The following is a 25,106-nucleotide window of genomic DNA, read 5'->3' as shown; positions in this document are numbered from 1 at the left end:
TGACAGCCGTGTCGTCCATCGGCCCCAGTAGGCCCTGGTCCCCAGTAGGCCTGTTCCCCAGTAGGCCTGTTCCCCAGTAGGCCTGTTCCCCAGTAGGCCTGGTTCCCAGTAGGCCCTGGTTCCCAGTAGGCCCTGGTCCCAGTAGGCCCTGGTCCCTAGTAGGCCTGGTTCCCAGTAGGCCTGGTTCCCAGTAGGCCTGGTTCCCAGTAGGCCTGGTCCCAGTAGGGTTCTGCAGAGTCTGGCTGAATCTCATCGCAGTCGTCCCGGACAGAAACACAACCTCCAGATAAAATATTTAAACCGCAGCAGGAGTCCCGTGACCCTCCTGACCGTCGGGCAGAACTATTCCCAGAGCAGCGGCGGAGGACCGGGCGGACCCCCCCCGGGACAGGTGACGGGTTGGACCCCCGGGTCGTAACCCCCCCCGCCCCGCCCTCTGACACCAAATCTCTGCCGTCCAGAATAGAGCGGGCGTGGCAGGCTGATGTGTCCCCCGAGACACTCGACCCGGGCCCGGGCGTGGCAGGCCGGGTCCTGGAGAGATGTCCGTTTGTAGCCGGCCGCACCCCACCTCCCGGGTCGTGGTGGGGGGGGGGGGGGGGGGGGGTCCACACTAACCCGGGTCAGGTTCATCCCCACGGCGGAGACGGAGAGCCACCCCTTCTGGAGGTGGACCACAGCGCTGGTCTCCATGGAAACCGCCCCAGAGCGACCGAGCAACTACGGTGACAAAGAAGTCGAAGTGGAGGTAAAGAGTGGAGGTGTGTGTGTGTGTGTGTGTGTGTGTGTGTGTGTGTGTGTGTGTGTGTGTGTGTGTGTGTGTGTGTGTGTGTGTGTGTGTGTGTTACCCATTGACTCTAGGTGACACCATGAGGAGTGAGGGATGGACAGTGGTTGATGGACAGTGGTTGATGGACAGTGGTTGATGGACAGAGGTTGATGGACAGTGGTTGATGGACAATGGGGGGATGACGCTTAGGACCAGAGCTCAGAGTGGAGCTGGTGACTCATACCCCCCTCCCCCTGAAGATCAGAACCACCAATTACATGTCTTTCATATCCTTATTATATATATTTATTTATAGATACACATATACATCTTTTACCCAAGGCAGGTTTTCAGTCGACCGACAACAGAATCTTTACTGTTCACATGGTAAGAACATATAATACATATATTAATATAGATATTTCTATATATAAATATGTATATTCCATCCACATGGTCCTACATGCTATGAGGAGTGTGCTTTAATGAGTTAGATGAAGATCCCTATTTCTCCTAAAATCCCTCTATGTTCCTGTCTTTTCTACGTTTCTATACTTCTACATTTCTTTGCATAAATCTCTGAAAGTGATTCGGAATGTTTGGGATCCAAAGTTTCCACGGCGATATGACTCCAAGCTCTTAATGTACAACTCTGCGACACGTTTTACTTTTGACAACAAAATCTGGGAATTCATAGAACACATATAAAACTGGAAATGTGAACGCAGAAGACTGAATAAGTGAAGAGTGTCTGGTTAACCGACGGTAACCGGGCTCATCTTGTCTCCAGCGGTCAGCACTCAGCATGGATCACAGCCCTGTAAGGACCCTACAGGGGGGGCTTTTAATTTGAAATGAAACAAAAACACAGGCAGCCCAAAAATCCAAATCCGACCAATTACATTTCACCCTGAGACGTGAGCAAAACAGACACTGAACGTACGCTGCGACATACTGAAACAAAAGTGCAAGTGTTTCGGAAGGCAAACCACAAACTCATGCCATAAAAAATACAAAGATCCCAGCTCGAGTCTCGACGACAGTTATCAAAGGAAACGCTCTTCAACACAGGAACATAACGAGAACGTAAAGCGCTTCAACAGTACGTGGTTCAGCCATGCATTCCCTTTGAAGCTTCAATGAGAAAACATACGATGCATAATCCAAGAAGTGGATGCCCCTTTTTACCCCCAAACCTACCCCTAGTGACATCAACAGTAGGAAATTCCACCACGGTTCATGACCAACTGTATGGTCTTCCTCATCATGCATCTGGATGGAACACTCCCACTTGTGATGTCACTCAAGGGGTCGATTTTTGATTGGCTAATCACTCTACTTACACAAGGTTACCATGGAGAAACAAGTGATTTCTTAACTCCAACTTCTTTCTCAAACTACCATTACCTGTCTTGGACATGAGATGGCAGTTTTGTGCCATAACTTTTGTGCCATTAGTATAGCCTTCCCTGTTCCACGAGTTATTGCTCAAGCCTCACATCGTAACTCATTGACAACACTGAACATCTAATATGGCCGGTGGAGTTACATCAGACTGTACAACACCCATCTCCAAACTTGATCTACGTATTCAGACTATATAAACCAGATCCTGTCTCCAAACATGATCTACGTATTCAGACTAGGACACCAGATCCTGTGTCAAACCTGATCTACGTATTCAGACTAGGACACCAGATCCTGTGTCAAACCTGATCTACGTATTCAGACTACATAAACCAGATCCTGTCTCCAAACATGATCTACGTATTCAGACTAGGACACCAGATCCTGTGTCGAACCTGATCGACGTATTCACACTATGTACACCAGATCCGGTCTCCAAACCAGACTATGTACACCAGATCCCGTTTCCAAACCTTGTCTACATATCAAACGACGGCAGGTGCTAGTCAGAAATGAATCAAAAATCGAAAATAGATATTTTTTTAGAGGTGGGCTGGAATTGTTCACTAATTATCTCCTCTCTTTAGATCCTGTTTTAGTGAAGGTCAGTAATAACAGATCACTGACGTTCCTTGGCTCCGGGGAACGTGACAACTCACCGCGATGACTCACGGCAGAAGCTGGAGCCGGCGTGACTCACCGCGTCCATCCGTTCACTGTGTTTTTTCGGACTCGGTCGCCGTAGCAACAAGGGGACCGGAGACGGAGAGCACGCGGTTCCTCTCCATGGCGAGTGGTCGGGCGGCGACGCGGCTGGCGTTCTCAGGGAGAACTCGAACCCGCGGACCACAAAGAGCGCGGTCGGACTTCAGGACCCGGGCTGCTGGTTTGAGTGAGAGGGTCTACCGACCCGAGGGGGGGGGGGCGGTGAAACACACCCCTTCCACAGCCCCCGTGGTCCTCAAAGGGGGGGATGGAGGGTTGCGGACCGACCGGACGCCCCCCCCACCCCGGGGCGCCTCACTTGGCCCTGGGTCTGAGCTGCTGGGCCCGGGCGTGGGCCAGCCGAGCGTCCGCGTCCACGGGCCGCTCGAAGAAGAACACCACCTTGGGCTCGTTGAGGAGCGAGGCCAGGATCTGCTCGAAGGAGAAGGACCAGTCCACCTCGCCGGAGACGGGGGAGTCCCTCTGCACCGCGGAGGTGGGGGGGGGGGAGGAGGAGGAGGGGGAGTCTTTCTGCACCGCGGAGGTGGGGGGAGGAGGTGGGGGAGGAGGAAGAGGCGGGGGAGGAGGTGGGGGAGTCCTTCTGCACCGTGGAGGGTGAAGAGGAGGAGGTGGGGGAGTCCTTTTGCACAGCGGAGGAAGAGGAGGCCTGCTCCTCCCTCTGCTCCTCCCCCTCCCCCTGCTCGGGGGGGCCGGCGGGGGGAGCCGGGGGGGTCTTCTTGGGGCTGGCGGGCTCCTGCAGCCTCCTCCCGACCTCCTCCATGCGGAGGAGCAGGCTGGTGACGCGGGCCACGGCGCGGTACAGCTCCTCCTCCTCAGGGTCGCCGTGGAACAGGTTGTACATGGTCTTAGAGAGCTGGATGAACTGGGCCTGGGGAGACGGGGACCAGTATGACCCACAGCAGTACCGGACTGGTCCTATCAGCTGTATGACCCACACCAGTACGGGACTGGTTCTATCAGCTATAGACCGAAACCAGTACCGGACTGGTTCTATCAGCCATAGACCGAAACCAGTACCGGACTGGTTCTATCAGCTATAGACCGACACCAGTACGGGACTGGTTCTGTAAGCTGTAGACCCACACCAGTACTGGACTGGTTCTATCAACTAATGTGACCAATACCAGTACTGGACTGGTTCTATCAACTAATGTGACCAATACCAGTACTGGACTGGTTCTATCAACTAATGTGACCAATACCAGTACGGGACTGGTTCTATCAACTATATCATCAACACCAGTACTGGACTGGTTCAACTATGGAGTCACACTATTCCCACCATCACAACATATCAATTTAACAGTTATATTTATATGTAGATACGATAATGTCTAACCCCTACCTGCTCCTTAATGACCTGTCTCTGTACTGTCTAACCCCTACCTGCTCCTTAATGACCTGTCTCTGTACTGTCTAACCCCTACCTGCTCCTTAATGACCTGTCTCTGTACTGTCTAACCCCTACCTGCTCCTTAATGACCCGTCTCTGTACTGTCTAACCCCTACCTGCTCCTTAATGACCCGTCTCTGTACTGTCTAACCCCTACCTGCTCCTTAATGACCTGTCTCTGTACTGTCTAACCCCTAGCTGCTCCTTAATGACCTGTCTCTGTACTGTCTAACCCCTACCTGCTCCTTAATGACCTGTCTCTGTACTGTCTAACCCCTACCTGCTCCTTAATGACCTGTCTCTGTACTGTCTAACCCCTACCTGCTTCCTAATGACCTGTCTCTGTACTATCTAACCCCTACCTGCTTCCTAATGACCAGTACCTGTACTGTCAAGAAACCATCAAGAGAATAAGTGTACCTGGTTGATTCTGGGCAGGTCTTTGATGGTCTCCTCCTTCTTCAGGATCTCGTCCTGCCACTGTTTCAGGTAGGCCTGCAGGTCCACCTTCCCTCTCCCTGCAAACACAAGCAGAGAGGGGAACCGTCAGCCCGGACGCAGAGCTGGGGTCAGACTTCTACCTGCCGCTAGTCTGAACGCACGAGGAGAGGAGGAGGGGCAACTTTACCTCTTTCAGGACTCTTTCTGATCACACCATCCTCTGGGAGCTCAAACGCTGTGTGAGATACATGTACACACAGATATATAGCATATGTACACACAGAAGTACACACATATATACATAGCACACATGCAGCTTGTAAGCAATGTATGAGCAGGCGGGGTAGAACTACTGAGCTAAAGAAAGGTACTGAGGTTATTCCCCATAAAAAAGTTATTCAATTATCAACGAAAAGTAATCAACACCATAAAAGATAATTCATCAAACTTATGAAAAACAACATTCCAATAAAATGTAGTTCATAAAAATGTCAGAAAAACGATAAAAAACAATAAAAAAGTCTAAAAACAATAACCGCTAATGAGGCGATAATTTAATTGTACAAAAAGCCTATTCACAAACTACAAAGCTAATTAATAAAATGTATGGAAAAAAACGATCACCAATAAAAAAAAATAATAAAAAAAAGACCAATAAATGGTTATTAGTCTGCTATTGTTGCAACATAAGATGAGCAAGAAAGTGAAAGTGAAAGTGAAAGACAGCGAGAGACGGGAGACAGGAAGAGGCTGACCGGTGAGTCTAGCGAGGTGGGGGGGGGTCCTGGGACGCAGAGACCCTCCGCTCCCCCGAGAGGGAGGGGGCGCCTGTGAACGCTACGAGGTCGAAGGTCGCGGCGGGGCGTCAGAAACACAGCAGCGTAGAGGAGAAGAAGAAGAAGCGCAGTGAGGACCCGATAGAGAACAGCCGTGGGATGGGAGCGACCAGACACACGTGTTACTGGGTGAAGGGGTGAGGTTTATGAAAGGGTGAACATCCCTCCTCTAGCCGGGGACACTGGGAGGACGAGGCGGTCGCTAAATGACTCAACTACTAAAACCAAAATAGTTCTAACTATACAAAGTACATCAGGTATAATCACAGACAAACATGTTCCGTTAGTGTTCAAACTGATGTCATACTATTGAAAGGTGACATATTATACCACCAGGTGTGCGTGTGTGCTGGAAAGATCAGTCTACCAGCCTACCCAGTGGACTGTAGCAAACGTTGCTAATCTATCCATTATAGATCCAGGTGGACACGGCCACATGTGATGTCAGAAGTGGCAGATTTTCAAAACAGCTTGTAATCACACTCAAACCTGCTGGTATATTATGTCACCTTTAAACTATTTGGTCCTCACGTCTCAACGCAAACCAGCTACCTCCGATCCTTCCATACATGCTGGCGTTAGAATCCCCTGTGTGCGTTCCTGGGAGTGTTCCTGCTCGTGTTTCCACCGGCATGCCTTGGCCCCGTGTTGCCATGGCGATAAGACCTTGACAGCACGTCAGCCATAAATGCCACGTCCGTGCTCAGAGTCCGCGTTGATATAGCGCGCGGGCGGGCGTCGAGCTAACAGGGCCATAAACCCCCCCCCCCCCCCCCCCCTCCCTCCCTCCCTCCCAGTGTCTCCTATCAGAGCCAGCCCGTCCCTGGAGAAGAAGGCATGGAAGCCGTCCACTGACACCAGCTACTGCCACGGCTGCTGCTACCACAGAGTGCTGTATGTTACGATGAGGTTCACGTCAATAGCACCCGCCTCTAGTGAGTGGTGAGTTGACAGACACCGGGCTGGTGTTATAGACCTGAACCTCATAGAACATACAAACTGCATAGTACAGTATGTACGTTTGAGGTTCACGTCTACAACACCGGCCTCTAGTGCTATAGACGTGAACACCGGGCTGGTGGAAATAGACGTGGACCCTCATAGAACACACATACTTCTATGAGGTTCACGTCTAGAACACTCGCCTAGTGTCCATACATACTGCTCTATGCACAATATGTATGTTCTATCAGGTTCATGTCTATAGCACGAGCCTCTGGTGAATGGTGCATGTTCACGGGGCTGGTGTCATAGACGTGGACCTCATAGAACATACATACTGCACATATTTGTTACCATGTGGATGTCTATGTCCTCAGTGTGTTTATCCCCCTATGTGGCTCTTTAGATATACTATTTTACTACTAGGGCTTTGACTCCGAACTTCGTTATTCAAATATAATTAGAATATCAAAAAATAAAGCAAAATTCAAACGAATATTAGGCAGCCCTTAATATTGGAACCCGTTTATGGCAGGTCAAGAGGGAGAGACGTCGGAGAACCCCACGCAGTCTATTCATAATATTGTAATGACCACGGAAGAGGCAGTGAATGAAGTATTGATTAGACCGCGATTTATTAGAAACCTAATAACCGTTGGACACGCAAGACCGGTAACCATAGCAACGCCGGTAAACAAACCTCGCAAAGCCCAATCCAGGACTTACTGAAGGCATTTAATGGTCAGAATATTATTAATAAATATTCAAATATATTCTAATATTAATGTTAATAAACAAACGAAACTTCGAATATGATTTTTGGGCATAAGTCAAAGCCCTATTTACTACCAAGTGCTCATTGTTCATTTCGTTGTCCCCTAGCAGGTGTTTGATATCATCGTGCAGTGGGTTCGTTCAGAGACATGTTCTTGAGGAGCAGGCGGGGTCAGGGCCCATCTCGCTGTAGGTGTCCACGGCAGGACTGCGGACGTTGGGACCAGACCCTTTGGTCTGGGACTCTAACACCCTGACCCCTACACTACCACGCCCCTCTGCTGGTCTGGTTTGAATAGGAGGTCTGCAGAGACGTCATCGCTCTCACCTACACACCGGGATCCCATCTGCTCCACTCACCTCCAAACACACGCAACGAACGTGCACACGCACACGCACACACACACACACAAAGGCACGTACACACGCACACAAAAGGCCATACACACGCACACAAAGGCCGCATACACCCCTTTGTGTGAGAGTGTGTGCATATCCTACCCAGCATGTGCATGATTCCCATTCGTCTCCTCAGGCAAGCTCTGTGGAGCATACACTGAGCGCACACACACACACACACACACACACACACACACACACACACACACCAACACACACACACACACAACACACACACACACACACCACACACACACAACCAACACCCATCATACGCACAGACACACACAAACAAAAAAACACACATTCACACAAACCAACACACAGGCATACAAACTAACACAAATACACACACACTGACACACACAGACACACATCCCCAGACACAGTAGCACACTAGCTCCTGACTGAAGGACACTCTTCCCAGCCCGGCCACGCGGTTCACACCAGGTTATATTTAGACTGAGGGAGAAAGACAGATTATCAGAGCTGTTTAGGAGCCGAGAGCCCACAGCTGCTTGTTACCGACTCAAATCACGTATTCCCGTGTTCTGTCAACATGTTGACACCGCCGCTGACGAGTCGACTGAGCCCTTAAATAATTAAGATATCCATTACTCTAAACAGATTTTCATGTTTAATCTCTGTCCAGGCTTGTTATTTATAGATTTATCCGGGTGACTAATCTAACTCAACAGCTGCCAACTCCGATATAGAACGACAGTTTCAGAATCAAAGACGAGGAACAAGATAAGCCATCGCATCCCAAACATCTCAACTCAACAAGGCTCCTGACATCTTCATGAAGTATTCACAGGACGTACCTGGAGGCAGATGCAGCTTGAAGAGGAACTTCAGCTTGTCGGTGAAGGACCCGTGGTAAAAGATGTCTGTGGAGCACCAGAGAGACCAGAAAATCAGAGACTAGACCGGGTCTGGTTTAGAGACCAGAACATCAGAGACAGAGACACCAGGTATAGTTTAGACACCAGAGAGACCAGAACAGCAGAGACAGAGCGATCAGGTCCAGTTTAGACACCAGAACATCAGAGAGACCAGTTAGAGAGATGATCATGCATCTCACCGGTGAGAGAGAGAGAGAGAGAGAGAGAGAGAGAGAGAGAGAGAGAGAGATTCCTCTACCAGACGAGACAAGGAGAGAGAGCGAGAGAGATAGAGAGAGAGGAGAGAGAGAGAGAGAGAGAGAGAGAGAGAGAGAGAGAGAGAGAGAGAGAAGAGAGAGAGAGAGAGAGACGACAGGAGAGGAGAGACCAGAGGAGATCGGAGAGAGACGGTGAGAAGAGAGAGAGCTGTGTAGAGAGAGACCACTCATCTCACCCAGGGCGGAGCAGAACTCCTTGAAGTTGACGAGGCCGTCCTGGTTGTGGTCGATGAGCCGGCAGACCCACAGCGAGAGGCTGTGGCTGGCGGAGCAGACCGCCCAGGGCTCCAGCAGGGAGAACAGGAGGCTGAACTGCTGGAAGCCCAGCTGGTACTGGTCCAGGTAGGGCTGGCTGGGGTCGTGGTGCATCAGCGCCGGGCTGTCGATCATCCAGTAGCAGCTGAGGAAATGCTGCCTCTGTAGGCCAGACACCGACAGGATGTTATAGTTAGCTGCCATTCAAGGCAAGATAAGCTCCACTTTTCTGATCCCAGACAGGAAAATCTTATTTAATTTCAGCAGATGCTTTGATTTGCTGTGAATTCAGGAACAGGTCATCTAGGAGCAGGTCGGGGTCAAGGGTCATCTTAGTCTAGGATGCCTACAAGTTCGGCTATGGACCTTGGGGTTCAAACCAACAACTTTCTGTCTGGAAGTCAACCCCCTAACCACCAGACACCCCCCCCCCCCCCCTCCCCCCCCCCCCCCCCCCCCCCCCCCCCCCCCCCCCCCCCCCCCCCCGGTATTCATATGTGCAGGATGACCGCGGTTGTCCTCACCTTAAACAGGTAGTACAGGTCGTCCAACTGTGAGGCGCTGAATTTTGACTTCTTGTGACCCGACGCGGAGCTAGGAGCGAGGAGATAGGAAAGGAAACAAGGCCAAGGTTAACCGAGCGAGCCCCCCTGGCCGCCACACGTCGCATCCCCATCAAACCAAAGGCTCCGCCCCACCACGTTTCTGCTTGGTGGTGTCTCCCAGGGTCTGGATCACAAACAGCTTGTTCCTCTTCCTGGAGCTCTCCACGTCCTCCGAGCGGATGCTGCCGTACTCTGAGGAGATGGATGAGAGCGGGGAGGAGACTCTGGGTCAGCGAGGACACAAGAACGATCTACAGGGAGCTAGAGTGAAGAGTGTAGTAGGAGAACTACGGGAAGAGTTTCACTAAGTAGCCTCCAGCCTCTAGCCACAGTCAGGAGCTACAGGAAGTAGCATGTAGCCTGTAGCCTCTAGCTACAGTCAGGAGCTACGGGGAGTAGCCTGTAGCCTCCAGCCTCTAGCTACAGTCAGGAGCTACGGGGAGTAGCCTGTAGCCTCCAGCCTCTAGCTAGTCAGGAGCTACGGGGAGTAGCCTGTAGCCTCCAGCCTGTAGCCTGTAGCCTGTAGCCTCTAGCTACAGTGAGGAGCTACAGTGAGTAGCTACTAATGAGGAAGAGCTACTGTGAGAGACTCCAGTGAGGAGCGTGCAGTGAGGTGTAGGTTCGAGTGTCCAACAGTGGGTAGCTTCTCCAGTGAGTATCTTCGCCAGTGAGTATCTTCTCCAGTGAGTAGCTTCTCGAGTGAGTGTCCTACAGACAGTGAGAGGCTTCTCCAGTGAGTCCTGTAGTCCTACAGTGAGTGTCCTACAGTGAGTGTCCTACAGTGACCCACCTACAGTGAGTGTCCTACAGTGAGTGTCCTACAGTGAGTGTCCTACAGTGAGTGTCCTACAGTGAGTGTCCTACAGTGACCCTCCTACAGTGAGTGTCCTACAGTGAGTGTCCTACAGTGACCCTCCTAAAGTGAGTGTCCTAGAGTGAGTGTCCTACAGTGACCCTCCTACAGTGAGTGTCTTACAGTGAGTGTCCTACAGTGAGTGTCCTACAGTGAGTGTCCTACAGTGACCCTCCTACAGTGAGTGTCCTACAGTGAGTGTCCTACAGTGAGTGTCCTACAGTGACCCTCCTACAGTGAGTGTCCTACAGTGAGTGTCCTACAGTGACCCTCCTACAGTGAGTGTCCTACAGTAACCCTCCTACAGTGAGTGTCCTACAGTGAGTGTCCTACAGTGACCCTCCTACAGTGACCCTCCTACAGAGTCCCTCCTACAGTGAGTGTCCTACAGAGTAGGGCCCGACCGATTCATCGGCCTGCCGATTTAATCGGCCGATTATAGCCTTTTGAAAATAATCGGCATCGGCCAAAAAGACGCCGATTACAACCGATTTTTTTTTTTTTTTTTTTTAAATGTTATTGCGCTTAGTATCCTGCAGATTGCGCTCCTTCTCGCCTTGCTAACTAACAACTTTAGCTGGAGTAAAAAAGAGGAGATTGAATTTTACCGTACAACATGAAAGCACGCTCGCTCAGGCAGCTGCGCGCTCACCTCACCAATGTACACAAGACGCGTTGTTTGAGCATGTTGTGCCTGTTTTTCTTTAGGTCCCAGGCCTTGTTAATTTGTTATACTGTAGACTCTAACGGTGAGACCATACTGCTCAGCACGCACGTGTTAGTCACTGCTCACGAGCGCAGCACATTGGGAGTTAGTTATTTATTTTACATTACACTCATTTTTGACAGTAAATGTATTCTAAAACACTCAAAGGTTCTGCATTCAATTCACATATTCGTCAAAAGTGTTTAAAGTATATTTAAGGTATCAAAAACTACGTTTTATATGCTTTTTTTTTTTTTTTAATCGGCCGATTAAATCGTAATCGTAATTTTTCTCTGAAATGAATCGGCATCGGCACTCAAAAATCAATAACGGTCGGGCCCTACTACAGAGACCCTCCTACAGTGACCTTCCTACAGTAAGTGTCCTACAGTGAGTCCTGTAGTCCTACAGTGACCCTCCTACAGTGAGTGTCCTACAGTGAGTCCTGTAGTCCTACAGTGAACCTCCTACAGTGAGGGAGAATCCTCTCCACTACCTCGTAGGATTCCCGGATCAACTCGCTGATGTCCACGGTGGCGTGGGAGGACCGGTCGCTGTTGCTAAGCGACGCCTGCTGCACCGTGGGCGGCAGGGGGCTGTCCTTATTGGTCACGCTGTCGAAGAATCTGACGGGGAAGCAAAAAAAAAAAAAAAAACATCAGAACATCCAACTACAATGTTTCATAAAAACGAGTTCAGCAGGATTTGGATTATGAGGAACATGAATAGTTTGACTTCCCTCATTAACGCATCCATAAAGTGAGGTTAATTTTCCTTAGATCCGATATTTAATTCATCAGTACGGGATTCCTCCTTTTAAAACTAATATGAACTATTATCACCAATAGTGATCAAAACAATTAGAACCCAATGCTAATAAGACCCAATATGCTCCCCCAGCCCCTGAGTCCCACACGGCCTCACTGAGCAGACCCACCCAGACCAAGCCAGACCAATATACTTTTAGACCATTGGTTCTCAAAGTGCGGCCCGCGGGCCAATGGCGGCCCGCAGAAACATTCCTGGCGGCCCGCGATGACATACAGATGCAAGTAAAAAAGAAATAAAAATGTTTTTTTTTTTTATATGTTTTTTTTATATCAATATTAATTATTAAAGACCCTTAGCTTTCAATTAAATCCTGTTCCATTTGTTAGGATTAATCCGTACTGTACATTACTTTAAAAGGATGAACCTCAGTTTTGTGATTTAGACCGCACTTGACCTCACTCCCAGAGGTCCTCCCAGATGTTTTTTTTCACCTCTGGGATGCTGATGGCGTTTCCGCCTAGTTTTTCTTTCCTTTGGCTTTTCCTCAGTCAAATTCTGCGTTCCTAAATTGGCCCTCAGCTGTCAAAACTTTGAGAACCCCTGCTTTTAGACCCACCCAGACCCACTCAGTCCCACCCAGACCAACCTAAACCCAGACCCACCCAGACCTACTCAGACCAGGCCAGGCCTCCCAGACCCACCTAACCCAGCCCACTAAAGACCTCGCTCCATCGGACACCCACTTGTTGAGGATGGTGACCGCCTCGGCGTCGTCGTGGCAACTGATGAGAGCCTCCATGTTGGCGCCCAGCACGGCCAGGCCCAGCTGCAGGATGGCCTTCACGCCGTCGTAGAAGAAAGCAGTCCACCACGTTGACGGCCGCTCTCGATGGGCAGCACGCTGACGAACAGCGTGAGGAACCAGGACAGCGACACCGACGGAGAAGAAGCTCAGGTCCGCCATGTGCTCCACCAGCTGGGGCAGGTGGTCCCGGATCAGCTCCTCGAAGACCGCCTGGTCCACCAGGGCTCCTGAGGGGGGGGGAGGGGATGTATAGATGAGCTCTAGACCCTCCGGCACACACAGGACCTCAGAGAACCAGACACGCCAAGTACGTCAGAGTGTGAATGCACGGAACATAGAGGGTTCTGTGCACACCTTCGGTACATTCCCATGCTTCGTTCGCTTTGCAACGAAATGATTCGATTTGTTTTGTGCTTCAGGTTTTACTGTAGTCTCTACTGTGGTCTCTACTCTCTTTGCTGTCATCTCCCGCGGCACGAAAGAGCCAACAGGTATATTTATATTAATATTTACCTTCAAACAAATTGTTAACAGCTCTTGAGTGTTTAGCAACTGTTAGTAATACACCTCCTCACACACACAAGAATGGCACTCGTCTATTGTCCAACAAACAATTGGCAACTCTACTATTATTTTACTGTGGGAGCCTCATGCTCAAGGATGCCTAGGTAGATTAATGTGGACACAGAACGACTATGCTGTCATCACTTGAAGTGGCTCCACCCTGACGCTGCTGAGGGTTAGAAAGAGGGTGAGAGAGAGAGAGCGGTCTTCTCACCGGTGTGAAGACCTCACCAGAGAGAGAGACGAGAGAGACGAGAGAGAGAGATGAGAGAGAGAGAGATGAGAGATGAGAGAGAGAGAGAGAGATGAGATGAGAGAGAGAGAGAGAGAGAGAGAGAGAGAGAGACGAGAGAGACGAGAGAGAGAGAGAGAGAGAGAGAGAGAGAGAGAGAGAGGAGAGAGAGAGAAGAGAGAGAGAGAGAGGAGAGAGAGCAGATGAGAGTAAGAGATGAGAGAGAGAGAGAGAGAGAGAGAGAGAGAGAGAGATCTGTGTGGTTGTTATATTCTCTGCGTCTCACCGATGATCCTGTCGGTTGAAGTAGTCGGGGAGCATCCGCTCACAGACGGCCACAGCAGCCAGAAGGGCCTCTCCTCCTTAGCGTAGAGCAGCAGCACCGATGTCAGGATGTTCATCGCCTGAAGACACCGCGCACGCACACACACACACCCAGGCACACGGCACGCACAAATACGAACGCACCCAGGACGCACGCGCAGACACACACACACACACACACACACACACACACAGACAGACAGACAGAAAGACAGACAGACACAAAAATATGTAGGATTTCAGAAATAGTCAAATGAACAACACTCATCGAGGACAATGATGAGGATGACGACCTAACACTTAGGTTAAACTTAAACTAGGTTTAACTTTTTTTGGAGCCTTACTTTGAGTGTATCACATGTTTCTTACGATTAACAAATTTAATCATAGAAACTAGAGAAACTAGCAAAACAGGCCGCACTGGTTGGATTCTATTCCTTCTCTATCTTGAGTAACGTTGCTTCAGACTATTCTCCAAACATTTTCAAGCCCCCAGAGCTCACTTGGCAGTAGAGACAAGCCAGCTCTCACCTGGCATTAGAGACACACCAGAGCTCACCTGGGCTCACCTGGCGTTAGAGACATGCCCAAATCTCTCTAACATGTTCCGGGCCCCAGCTCTCACCTGGCAGTAGAGACACGCCCATATAGAGCTTACCTGGCAGTAGAGACACGCCCACATAGAGCTCACCTGGCAGTAGAGACACGCCCACATAGAGCTCACCTTGCGTTAGAGACACACCCTCATAGTGCTCACCTGGCAGTAGAGACACGCCCACATAGAGCTCACCTTACGTTAAGAGCCACGCCCACATAGAGCTCACCTGGCAGCAGAGACACGCCCACATAGAGCTCACCTGGCAGTAGAGACACGCCCACATAGAGCTCACTTGGCAGTAGAGACACGCCCACATAGAGCTCACCTGGCAGTAGTGACACGCCCACATAGAGCTCACCTGGCAGTAGGGACACGCCCACATAGAGCTCACCTGGCAGTAGAGACACGCCCACATAGAGCTCACCTGGCAGTAGGGACACGCCCACATAGAGCTCACCTGGCAGTAGAGACACGCCCACATAGAGCTCACCTGGCAGTAGAGACACGCCCACATAGAGCTCACCTGGCAGTAGAGACACGCCCACATAGAGCTCACCTGGCAGTAGTGACACGCCCACATAGAGCTCACCTGGCAGTAGTGACACGCCCACATAGAGCTCACCTGGCAGTAGAGACACGCCCACATAGAGCTCACCTGGCAGTAGAGACACGCCCACATAGAGCTCACCTGGCAGTAGAGACACGCCCACATAGAGCTCACCTGGCAGTAGAGACACGCCCACATAGAGCTCACCTGGCAGTAGCCGATCTTGGGGTTCCTGGAGGCGTAGGCGGTGAGCACCCTGCGCAGGGCGGAGATGCCCGTGTCGCTCTGGAAGGCGGGGTGCTCGGGCAGCGAGCGGTGGAGGTCCCTCTCGATCTCGTCCGTGGCCAGGGTGGAGGTGCCCAGGGAGTGCTCCACCAGCTCCGTGTAGTAGCCGGGGTGGGTGGCCATGTCGTTGACCGCCCCTACGGACCACACAACCGCACAACCACACAATGACGCAATGACGAAACGACACACCCACACAACCACACAACGACGCAACGACACAACCACCTCCCCATGAGTCAGAGCCCAGCTCCAGCTTCTCATTTCATCATTCAAATATTAAACTGCTATTTCTCACACTTCAGGTCAGTCTAAAGAATCTAATAAAACCACCGCATGACTCATAAAATCGGTTACTCTTTCTTCTTTACAATGTGAATATATTTCTACAGCGCCGGATTAAGAGAAGATTTGAGATCTGAATGATTTGTAATCTCGTGCTGCTTTGTTCACCAACGAGGATCAGAGGTTCCAACATGGAGAGGTTCAGGAGTAGCAGTAGATAGAGCAAGGGGAGGAGGAGAGGGTGGAGGAGGTGGAGGAGGAGTAAGAGGTGGAGAAGATGGGAGGACATGGAGGAGTAAAAAGGAGAAGGAGTAGGTGGAGGACATGAAGGAGGATTAAGAGGGGGAGGAGAAGTTGGAGGAGGAGTAAGAGGTGGAGGAGACGGAGAATGAGTAAGAGGAGAAGGTGAAGGAGGTGGAGGAGGAGTAATAGGTGGAGGAGGTGGAGGAGGTTGAGGACGTGGAGGAGGTGGAGAGGAGGAGTAATAGGTGGAGGAGGATCACCTGAGAACAACATCCACAGCTCTCCTCGGAGCGCCTCGGGAACGCCGCGGACGATCAGGTCCCGGGTCTTCTTGGTGAAGAACATGCTGGTTCCTCGACCGTACTCTGTGAAGTGGATGTTCCACGACTGCTCCTTCATCTTCTCCTTCAGCTGGAGAAGAACACACAAAGTATGACCCCGTTAACGGGAGAACATCGAGGAATGAACCTCCTTTAAAGGCGGATTCCCTTCTCTTTTAGAAGGAGGACAGAGATTAACTTCTGTCTATTTCAGGGAACAGAGAAGACACAGGCGTCTTTACACTTTACACAGGTCTTTGCACTGTTGCATGCATTTCCCAACTTATTTTAATTCGCGTAGCTTTCATGTCGTTTTGTAGTTGTACTATTTATGTATTGCATGCGTTCCATCATGTGAAATCGTTTTTTACATGAAACATTTCATTTTTCTTGTGTAACTTTGTGCTGTGTCTTCAGCAGGACTCCCTGAAGAAGAGACCTCGCATCTCAACGGGATCTTCCTGGCTCAATCAAGGATAAATTTAAAATTAAAAAAATGCATTAGTGATTCAAAGCATCGTCCGCACAAAAGTCTCCCAAAAAGGTCATCTTTATAACGCAGAGATGATGAACAAACGTAGATACATGTGCACCTCCTCAGCACCCCCCTCATTCATGAGGTGCCCGCCCGGCCCTCAGTCGGCCCAGCAGGTGGGGGTCATGAGCCCCAGGTCAGGTCTCTCCATGCTCACCATCTTGGGGTCCAGGTTCTCCACGTCCTGCGGGTGGAAGACGGTCATGAGGGCCTCCGTGCTCACGGCCTTGCTGCTGTCCCTCTGGCCCACCATCAGCGTCACGTCGTCGGGGTTGTCCTCAAAGTGGTTGATCAGTGTCTGGCACTCCCCCTTGATGGTCTGGGGAGGGCCGGGATATGAGACACACACGCCCTGAAACGACTGATGGGTTGAACCTTTCTGTTTGCTTAACCTCTTCTACCACTTCCAGACACGTACCGTTCCTGTTCCTACGTTTACTTTGCGATCTGTCCAATTATTTGTTTAACTTGGTACTGCAGCCCTGTCAAACATTGTGTAGCTACTCCAATGTTGAACCAAAGTGTCTGCTTTATACCTAATATACATTTAAATGTAGATCGGATTGTTTACGATCACGTTCTGGACCGTTACATGTGAAGGCAGTTGAACACTCAAGGACACTCAAGAGCGCTCTCTCTCTCTCTCTCTCTCTCTCTCCCTCCCTCTCCCCCTCTCTCTCTCTCTCTCTCTCTCTCTCCCTCCCTCTCCCCCCTCTCTCTCTCTCTCTCTCTCTCTCTCCCTCCCTCTCCCCCTCTCCCCCCTCTCTCTCTCCCTCCCTCTCCCTCTCTCTCTCTCTCTCTCTCCCTCTCCCCCTCTCCCCCTCTCTCTCCCTCTCTCTCTCTCTCTCTCTCTCTCTCTCTCTCTCTCTCTCTCTCTCTCTCTCTCTCTCTCTCTCTCTCTCTCTCTCTCTCCCCCTCCCCCTCTCCCCCTCTCCCCCTCTCTCTCTCTCTCTCTCTCTCTCCCTCCCTCTCCCTCTCCCTCTCTCTCTCCCTCTCATAAAGTGTCACCAACCGACTCCTAACGCTGCGTACCTCGGTGGAGGCCGAGTGCTGCGGGCTGCTGGCGATGCCGCAGCGGCTGCGGATGGTCCCGGCCAGGCGTTCGTAGTACCGCACCTCCGAGAAGCGGAGCGCCCGCTTGCCCCGCACGCACACCGTCAGCGACCGGCTGCTGGAGTCGGGCTTCTCCACGCTGACCACCTGGAACAGACATCACCCCCCCGTTACACTGACCGCCTGGAACACTGACCGCCTGGAACAGACATCAGCCCCCGTTACACTGACCGCCTGGAACAGACATCAGACCCGTTACCCTGACCGCCTGGAACAGACATCAGCCCCGTTACACTGACCGCCTGGAACAGACATCAGACCCGTTACACTGACCGCCTGGAACAGACATCTACCCGTTACACTGACCGCCTGGAACAGGTATCAGCCCTGTTACCCTGACCGCCTGGAACAGACATCAGCCCTGGTTACACTGACCGCCTGGAACAGACATCACCCCGTTACACTGACCGCCTGGAACAGACATCACCCCGTTACACTGACCGCCTGGAACAGACATCAGCCCCCGTTACACTGACCGCCTGGAACAGACATCACCCCGTTACACTGACCACCTGAAACCAACATCACCGCCTGTTACACTGACCGCCTGGAACAGACATCACCCCCGTTACACTGACCGCCTGGAACAGACATCACCCCCTGTTACACTGACCACCTGGAACGTGCTAAAATAAAGTATCAAATATTCAACAAAAATCAATTAAATAGACGTTACTATACCTTTACGCCTCACCTGTTTAAATAAAAGCTAAAAATTATAATAAAACAACTGTTAGTAGCATAGTTATAATGTGCGCATTAACCGTCCCAAAGGTTAATGTCGGTTTCAATAAACCTTGAACCCCTTTCCACTCCACTGCTTTAATGACATCACTGTCGTCATACGCTTGGTAGGTACGCCAGCTCCCAGAACCCCCTCTGAGCGGACGCCCTCTCGGCCCAGGGTCCCCCGGGCGGGCCCTCACCTCGCGGATGGGGATGATGACGTGGCACTGGGTGCCGTCCTGGCTGGCGAAGCAGAGGTAGCTCTCCGACAGGCAGATCTTCCCCAGGGCGTTGAAGTGGCTGAAGGGCACCCACAGGAAGCTCTCGTGGACCTCCAGGAGGTTCTCCTCCCGGGGGAGGCGGAAGAACATCCGGAACTGCTCGCTTCTGGCGTGGGTCTCCAGACCTCTGGAGGAGAGGGGAGATGCAGGAGGTCAGACCCAGACCCAGACGTCAGCCTCCGAGGTCAGAGGTCAGCGCCAGCCCCAAAGGTCAGCGCCAGACCCAGAGTTAAGGCTCAAAGGTCACCCCAGACTCAGTGATGGGGATGACCTCTTAGTGTGAGGGTAGGTGACGGATGAGTGACTCTACACTATGATGTGAGTGGAGGTGATGTCCTCTACATTCAAATGCTGCGAGGGTAGGTGACGGATGAATGATTCTATGTGAGCGGCGGTGACATTCGACAGTGAGGGCAGGTGACATCAACGTGGTTGTTATATTCTCTACTATATAATACCGTGACAGTAAGCCACTGATCAGCGTCTTCTTCCGATTCTAATAATGTCAGGGCAAAGGATGTAATACTATATTAATACAAAGGATATAAGATTACTTTATAATACTGTGGACTCAGAGACATCCCCTACAGAATAATACTGTGAGGGAAGGTGCCTAATATTTTCTCTTCTCTTCATTATAATAACCTGAGCGGAGGTGACCTACATTTATAACACGGCGAGCGGAGGTGAGTAATAATGCCCAGCCTGACTTTAAAACCGGGGAGTGCAGGACAATGTACAGCTCACACAGCGTAACTAAGAATAGTGTTCCTGAGTGGAGTAACTGGAACAAGTGCTGTTTCCGCGTGTGGCGGAGAATGCCCAGAGCTCACCACTGGGAATATGCACCTAGCTGGACCCTGTTTGGGAAAACAAGGACACTTTCACTCTGGGTGCCGTGTTGCTACGGGCGTTCTGAGCAGCATAATGATGCGTAACACAAACACTGCCGATCCACCTGGGACCAGGGGAGACCTACTTACCAATCTATAACATCCTGTAACCTCATGCTCATCTTCTGTAAAGCCCCACAGACGTTAACTCATAATCAAAAGCGTACAAATTCCTGCATCACAAAGAGTTTAACTGAAATTAATTAGAATCAATCCTCCAGTGCATTGTGGTTTGTATAAGCCGTCGCGCAGCCATGGAGTGTATTAGAGGAGACAGGATTACAAGCAGTATCCCTTTCTATCAGCACCACACCCAAACCCAGTCGGTCGGTCCCAACCTTTCAGACCTGGCACCCCATATTCAGGTATAACAAATGAATGTAACCCCAACTTCTTAAGTCTTTGTTAATTTGCTTCACCACACATTGTTTCGCCCAAATCAACATCTGTCTGAGACTTTAAGATCCCAGATATCGTGAGCGCATCACACCACACTAGTTAGCTCGGGGATACGGACTGTGATCCAAACGAGTCTAGACAGGTCTACCAGCTGCATCTAGGCGGTCTGAGTCTAGACAGATACCTCTAGGTCTGAGTCTAGACAGGGTTGCTGAATCGGAGTCCGTCTGTGGAACTACTTAATCAAGTGAGTTTGCAAGTTGTTCGATTTTGTATTGAAAAAAACATATCTAAACCAATCTGTATTTAAATCTTCCGATGTGATCTTGTTTCTCGTATCAAAGACCAAGAAACCATGTACTCGTCATCTAACTAAACAGAGCCTTAGTTCAGTGTGTTCCCGTGTGGACCCGGAGCCTGAGTCCAGCTGCAGTGCCGCCCACCTCTTAGTGATCTGCAGGGGGTCGCAGAGGCTGGGCTCGCGGTTGAACGACTCCTTGTCGAACAGCCTCTTGACAGAGTAGTCGGCCAGCTGCTCCATGAGCAGGAAGGTCTCGTGGAGGTGCAGGAACATGGAGAAGTAGTGGTTCTCGCCGTGAGCCTGCACGTGGATGCTCTCCGTCAGGATCACGTTCGACGTCTTCTCCAGGCGCCAGATCTCATCCCAGGAGATCACCAGCTTCACTGGAGCCCACAACACCAGGGAGGAGACATCATCATCACCCAGCTGTCTATCAATACATCTGTCCATCTATCCACCCATCCATCTATCTCCCCATCTGCCTAATTATGAGTCTATCTATGAATAGCTGTGTGACTTCAGCGGACACCCTCTCACCAGGGAGGAGGAACCCTACTGGGACTGAACTTTAGGTCTTCAGTCTACATCATGACCATCATCTATGAGAGAAGGTGTAGGCTACAGTACTGGAACACTAGTCCTCCATCATCTGTGAGAGAAGGTGTAGGCTACAGTACTGGAACCCTACTCCTCCATCCTCTGTGAGAGAAGGTGTAGGCTACAGTACTGGAACCCTACTCCTCCATCCTCTGTGAGAGAAGGTGTAGGCTACAGTACTGGAACACCACTCCTCCATCCTCTGTGAGCAGGTGTGGGCGTTACCTTCGGCGCCCAGCAGGTAGGAGTAGAAGCAGAGGAAGTTGGTGCTGAGGTAGAGCCAGCCCTGGCAGGGCACGCGGCCCCTCCAGTAGCTGCAGGAGTAGTAGGTGACCAGCTTCTCCTTGGCCGGCAGCTCGAACCACTTGTGGAACCGGAGCAGGGCCTCCCTGAACCTCTCGGGGTCCTCCTCCTGCACCATAGAGCTCTTGCCCTCCTCGGCGATCAGACCCTGCGGGGGGGACGCACACAGCCGGGGTGATGAGGCACTGGACCTGGGGCCAATCACACGCGTCCTCACTCGGCCTCTCGCTCACTCTGCCTCTCTCTCACTCTGCATCCATCACTCTCTGCCTCCCTCACTCTCTGCCTCCCTCACTCTCTGCCTCTCTCCTTCTCTCACCCTCTGCCTCTTTCTCACTCTGCCTCTCTCTCACTCTGCATCCATCACTCTCTGCCTCTCGCCTTCTCTCACCCTCTGCCTCTTTCTCACTCTGCCTCTCTCCCTCTCTCTCACTCTGCATCCCTCACTCTCTGCCTCTCACTCGCTCTGCCTCTCACACTCTCTGCCTCTCACACTCTCTGCCTCTCACACTCTCTGCCTCTCACACTCTCTGCCTCTATCACTCTCTGCCTCTCACACTCTCTGCCTCTCACAGACAGAGACAGCGAGCCAGACAGAGATAGACAGAGAGACAGACAGAGAGATGACAGAGAGACAGAGAGTCAGACAGCCAGAGACAAATGAGACAGAGAGCGACAGAGAAAGAGACAGTGAGCAAGAGAGAGAGAGAGAGAGAGAGAGAGAGAGAGAGAGAGAGAGAGAGAGAGAGAGAGAGAGAGACTGAGACAGATTGAGTTGTGATGATGAATGACGCTTTAGGGAAGAGGAGAAGGTCTTCTTAAAGTCAAAAGCAATCCAACAAGCATCTCTTCATGGACTTGTTGTGTGAGATGCATTTGAAGTGGATGAGTGTTGTTTCAGATTCAAACACGAGCATTTCTCAGCTGAGTTGGATGCAGTCAGTCAGAGCTCCACATGAGCCATCTGCTGTGCGTGTTTGAACCAGGACCAAGGACCTGTGATACCATGACGCTGTATAACAACAAGGGTACACCAGCAACATGGAGGACATTTCATACCCTGATCTTTCCCTGGACGAAGCTGGTGATGTCATCGCTGGAGTCGAACACGGCCAGGGTCCTCATGATGTTCTGCTGCAGCCAATCCCAGTGCTTCACAATCTCTTCCTTGGTGCCACCTGACCCAGGGAACAACGTACGCACAAACTCAGTATTCACTAGTTACTCACTACTAACACTACACAAACCAACTCTATAATCACTAATTACTCACGACTACGTACTAACAATATACAAACTCTATATAACCATGCATCAACCCTATATTACTTAACTATATAATTATGTATCAACACTATATGAACTTAACGCTATAAAATTATGACGTGCTCTATGTCATCATGTTATATCACTTTATAAATTCATCTCGATGTAATCCTGTTCTATCACCTCATAAACTTAACTCTATGTCATCATGTATCACTATATAAACTAAACTTTATATAATCGTGTAATATCAATTTATAAACTGAAGACTTCGTCATTGTAGATCAAATGAAGGCATTAAGAACATTACAATAACATATTTTAAGAGCCCCTATTGGCTCTCCCCCTAGCTGTGATGTTAATGTGAATGTTAATTACAAGCCCTTTAGAAATCGACCCATTAGTGACATCACAAGTAGGAGTGTCCACCCAGATGTGTGATGATCCGCCGACCAGCCGACCCAGTAGACTCGACCAGCAACACAGCAGAGCTGATCTATCCCATCATGCATCTGGGGTGGACGCACCGACCTGTGATGCCACCACCTCCCACCTGGTGGACCAATCGGGGCCCTTCAGCCTCTGCTGGGGACACGTACCGCACGCGATGGACCAGTAGATCTGGGAGTCGGGGGTGAGGTGTAAGATGCGGAACGGAGCCACCTTGGATGTGGAGTCCATGACCGTGTCCAGGGTTCCCACCAGCAGACCTGGAACAACACTTTACTCTCAACCGACGATCCGACTGGCAGAGTTCGACCGCCCACGTGAAAGCCTCGACAACACGCAGAGATCCACCTTACATGCGCTTAACATAATGAATACTGCCATGAATCTAACCGCAATCCCTGCTCCTGCCCACTACTGACAACGAGAGGGCTCCATGACTTATCTGTAATATGTCCTCGATGAATTATTAACAAGGTCGAGGCTGAGGCCTGTTTCTCTCTGAAACGTGGCTTCAGCTCAGTCTAAGTATGTTTCACAGGCCTACTCAACATCTCAGTCGACCACTGTGCTTTAACTGTCGTCTTTACCACTGAGTTCGTACAACAGTGAAGAAGACAGGTGTTTACCACGTCACTAGAGCAGATATACGACATGTGTGAGAGAGAGGGAGAGAGGGGGAGAGAGAGAGAGAGAGAGAGAGAGAGAGAGAGAGAGAGAGAGAGAGAGAGAGAGAGAGAGAGAGAGAGAGAGAGCATGCTTGCACAGTGTCAGCTGGTATTTAGTCCACACTATCATTAGTGAGCGTGATTGTTTGTCAGTCTAAACCCCTCTCATTAACACCCATTAACGCGAGAAAAGTGAAGTGAGGGTGATGGTGGTGGGGATGACGAAGATGTCTAGTTTAGTTACAGAACAACCTCCTTCAAGCTGTCAGCTCCATAGAGGAGGATTTCCTCTATGTAATCATGTGTTAATGTAATGTGTGTAGACATAGCTCCATGAACCACTGAGTGGTGATAATACAAACGTTTTGGGAGCCAGACGTGAAAGCAGAGCTGTGTTTGTTGATCTACAGTTCAGTAAAAGGGAAGGAAATGTGGTTGAAAAAAAAAAAAATTGAATATTAGGTTAAATCTGACTGCTCAGACTTGCGGGTTAAGTCAACATCCTCATGCATACAAACCATCAACTAAGCAGACGTGGAAAAAAAGCGAGAGGAGACATAGGAGACGTAGCAGACAGAGGGAGAGCTGGTACTCACACAACACAATAAGCAACTAGTGAACCATAGGAGCTATGCATTGTGATATATATTTATATATATACATTATATATACCTGTTGCCATACGCATTTTACTCTCCTCTACCCTTGCCGTTAGTTTCTACAATACCTAGAGGTTTCCATGGAGCAGTTACTGCGTCTGAGATTCAATGTTAATCACCGAGATGTCTGAAATAAGCCTTTAATCACCGACACCAGACCGTTATTACTCAAACTACGGTGATGTTACCTGTCAGCCCGCCTGCCCCTTCCCCGTAGCCCCGTCTCCTCTGCAGCACGAAATAATCATTGTCATTCTCAGTGACCCAGAGTTTAAAGGCGTTCTTCAGCAGGATCTCCTCCGGCTTCAACCACATGTTGGGGGTCTGGTGAGAGGAGTTATCCTTCAGATCCCCTCCGCATGTCAGGAGATATATATTTATATATGTTGGTGTTCTGGAGGTTTGTTTGTTCGAGTCCCTCCCTGCTGCCCACGTCTACAAGACATGAAGCCAAATAACAGCGATGCCGCGCGGAACCATGGGAGTTGTAGTTTGTTTTGAGCAGTGTCTGTGTGTATTCCTGGCGTTTGTCGTTTCATATATTTTTTCAGCCGGTTGAATCGTGTGCTTCTTTTGTGGTTGTAGTTTATGCAGGAAAATAAACGGTCTGTTTACAAATTGCGTGTTGTATTTTCTGTTTTAGGAAGATGCATCACAACCAGGATATGAAGAGCCT

The 25,106-nt window shown here is 50.3% G+C and overlaps 1 protein-coding gene and 1 pseudogene across 1 annotated transcript; both read right to left on the bottom strand.

Annotated features, from left to right (window-relative positions):
• Window positions 1-1,048: 1,048 nt before the first annotated feature.
• LOC115547155 (TBC1 domain family member 8B-like) lies at window positions 1,049-9,721 on the bottom strand (annotated as a pseudogene).
• LOC115547198 (TBC1 domain family member 8B-like) lies at window positions 9,695-25,069 on the bottom strand. The gene is given in 19 exon segments (XM_030361202.1): window positions 9,695-9,901; window positions 11,762-11,894; window positions 12,783-12,898; window positions 12,900-12,920; window positions 12,922-12,978; window positions 12,980-13,071; window positions 13,927-13,939; window positions 13,941-13,981; window positions 13,984-14,044; window positions 15,317-15,531; window positions 16,183-16,333; window positions 16,935-17,096; window positions 17,810-17,977; window positions 18,817-19,024; window positions 20,633-20,873; window positions 21,313-21,538; window positions 22,450-22,568; window positions 23,256-23,366; window positions 24,619-25,069. Coding segments are annotated over 19 exon segments (2,325 nt in total). The 5' UTR covers window positions 24,746-25,069; the 3' UTR covers window positions 9,695-9,838.
• Between the last annotated feature and the right edge of the window lie 37 nt (window positions 25,070-25,106).

Source organism: Gadus morhua, chromosome 7 (genome assembly GCF_902167405.1).
Source record: "Gadus morhua chromosome 7, gadMor3.0, whole genome shotgun sequence".
NCBI classification, from domain to species: Eukaryota; Metazoa; Chordata; class Actinopteri; order Gadiformes; family Gadidae; genus Gadus; species Gadus morhua.
The sequence above is the reverse complement of the archived record's forward strand: the minus strand, read 5'-3'. Positions and strand labels throughout refer to the sequence as shown.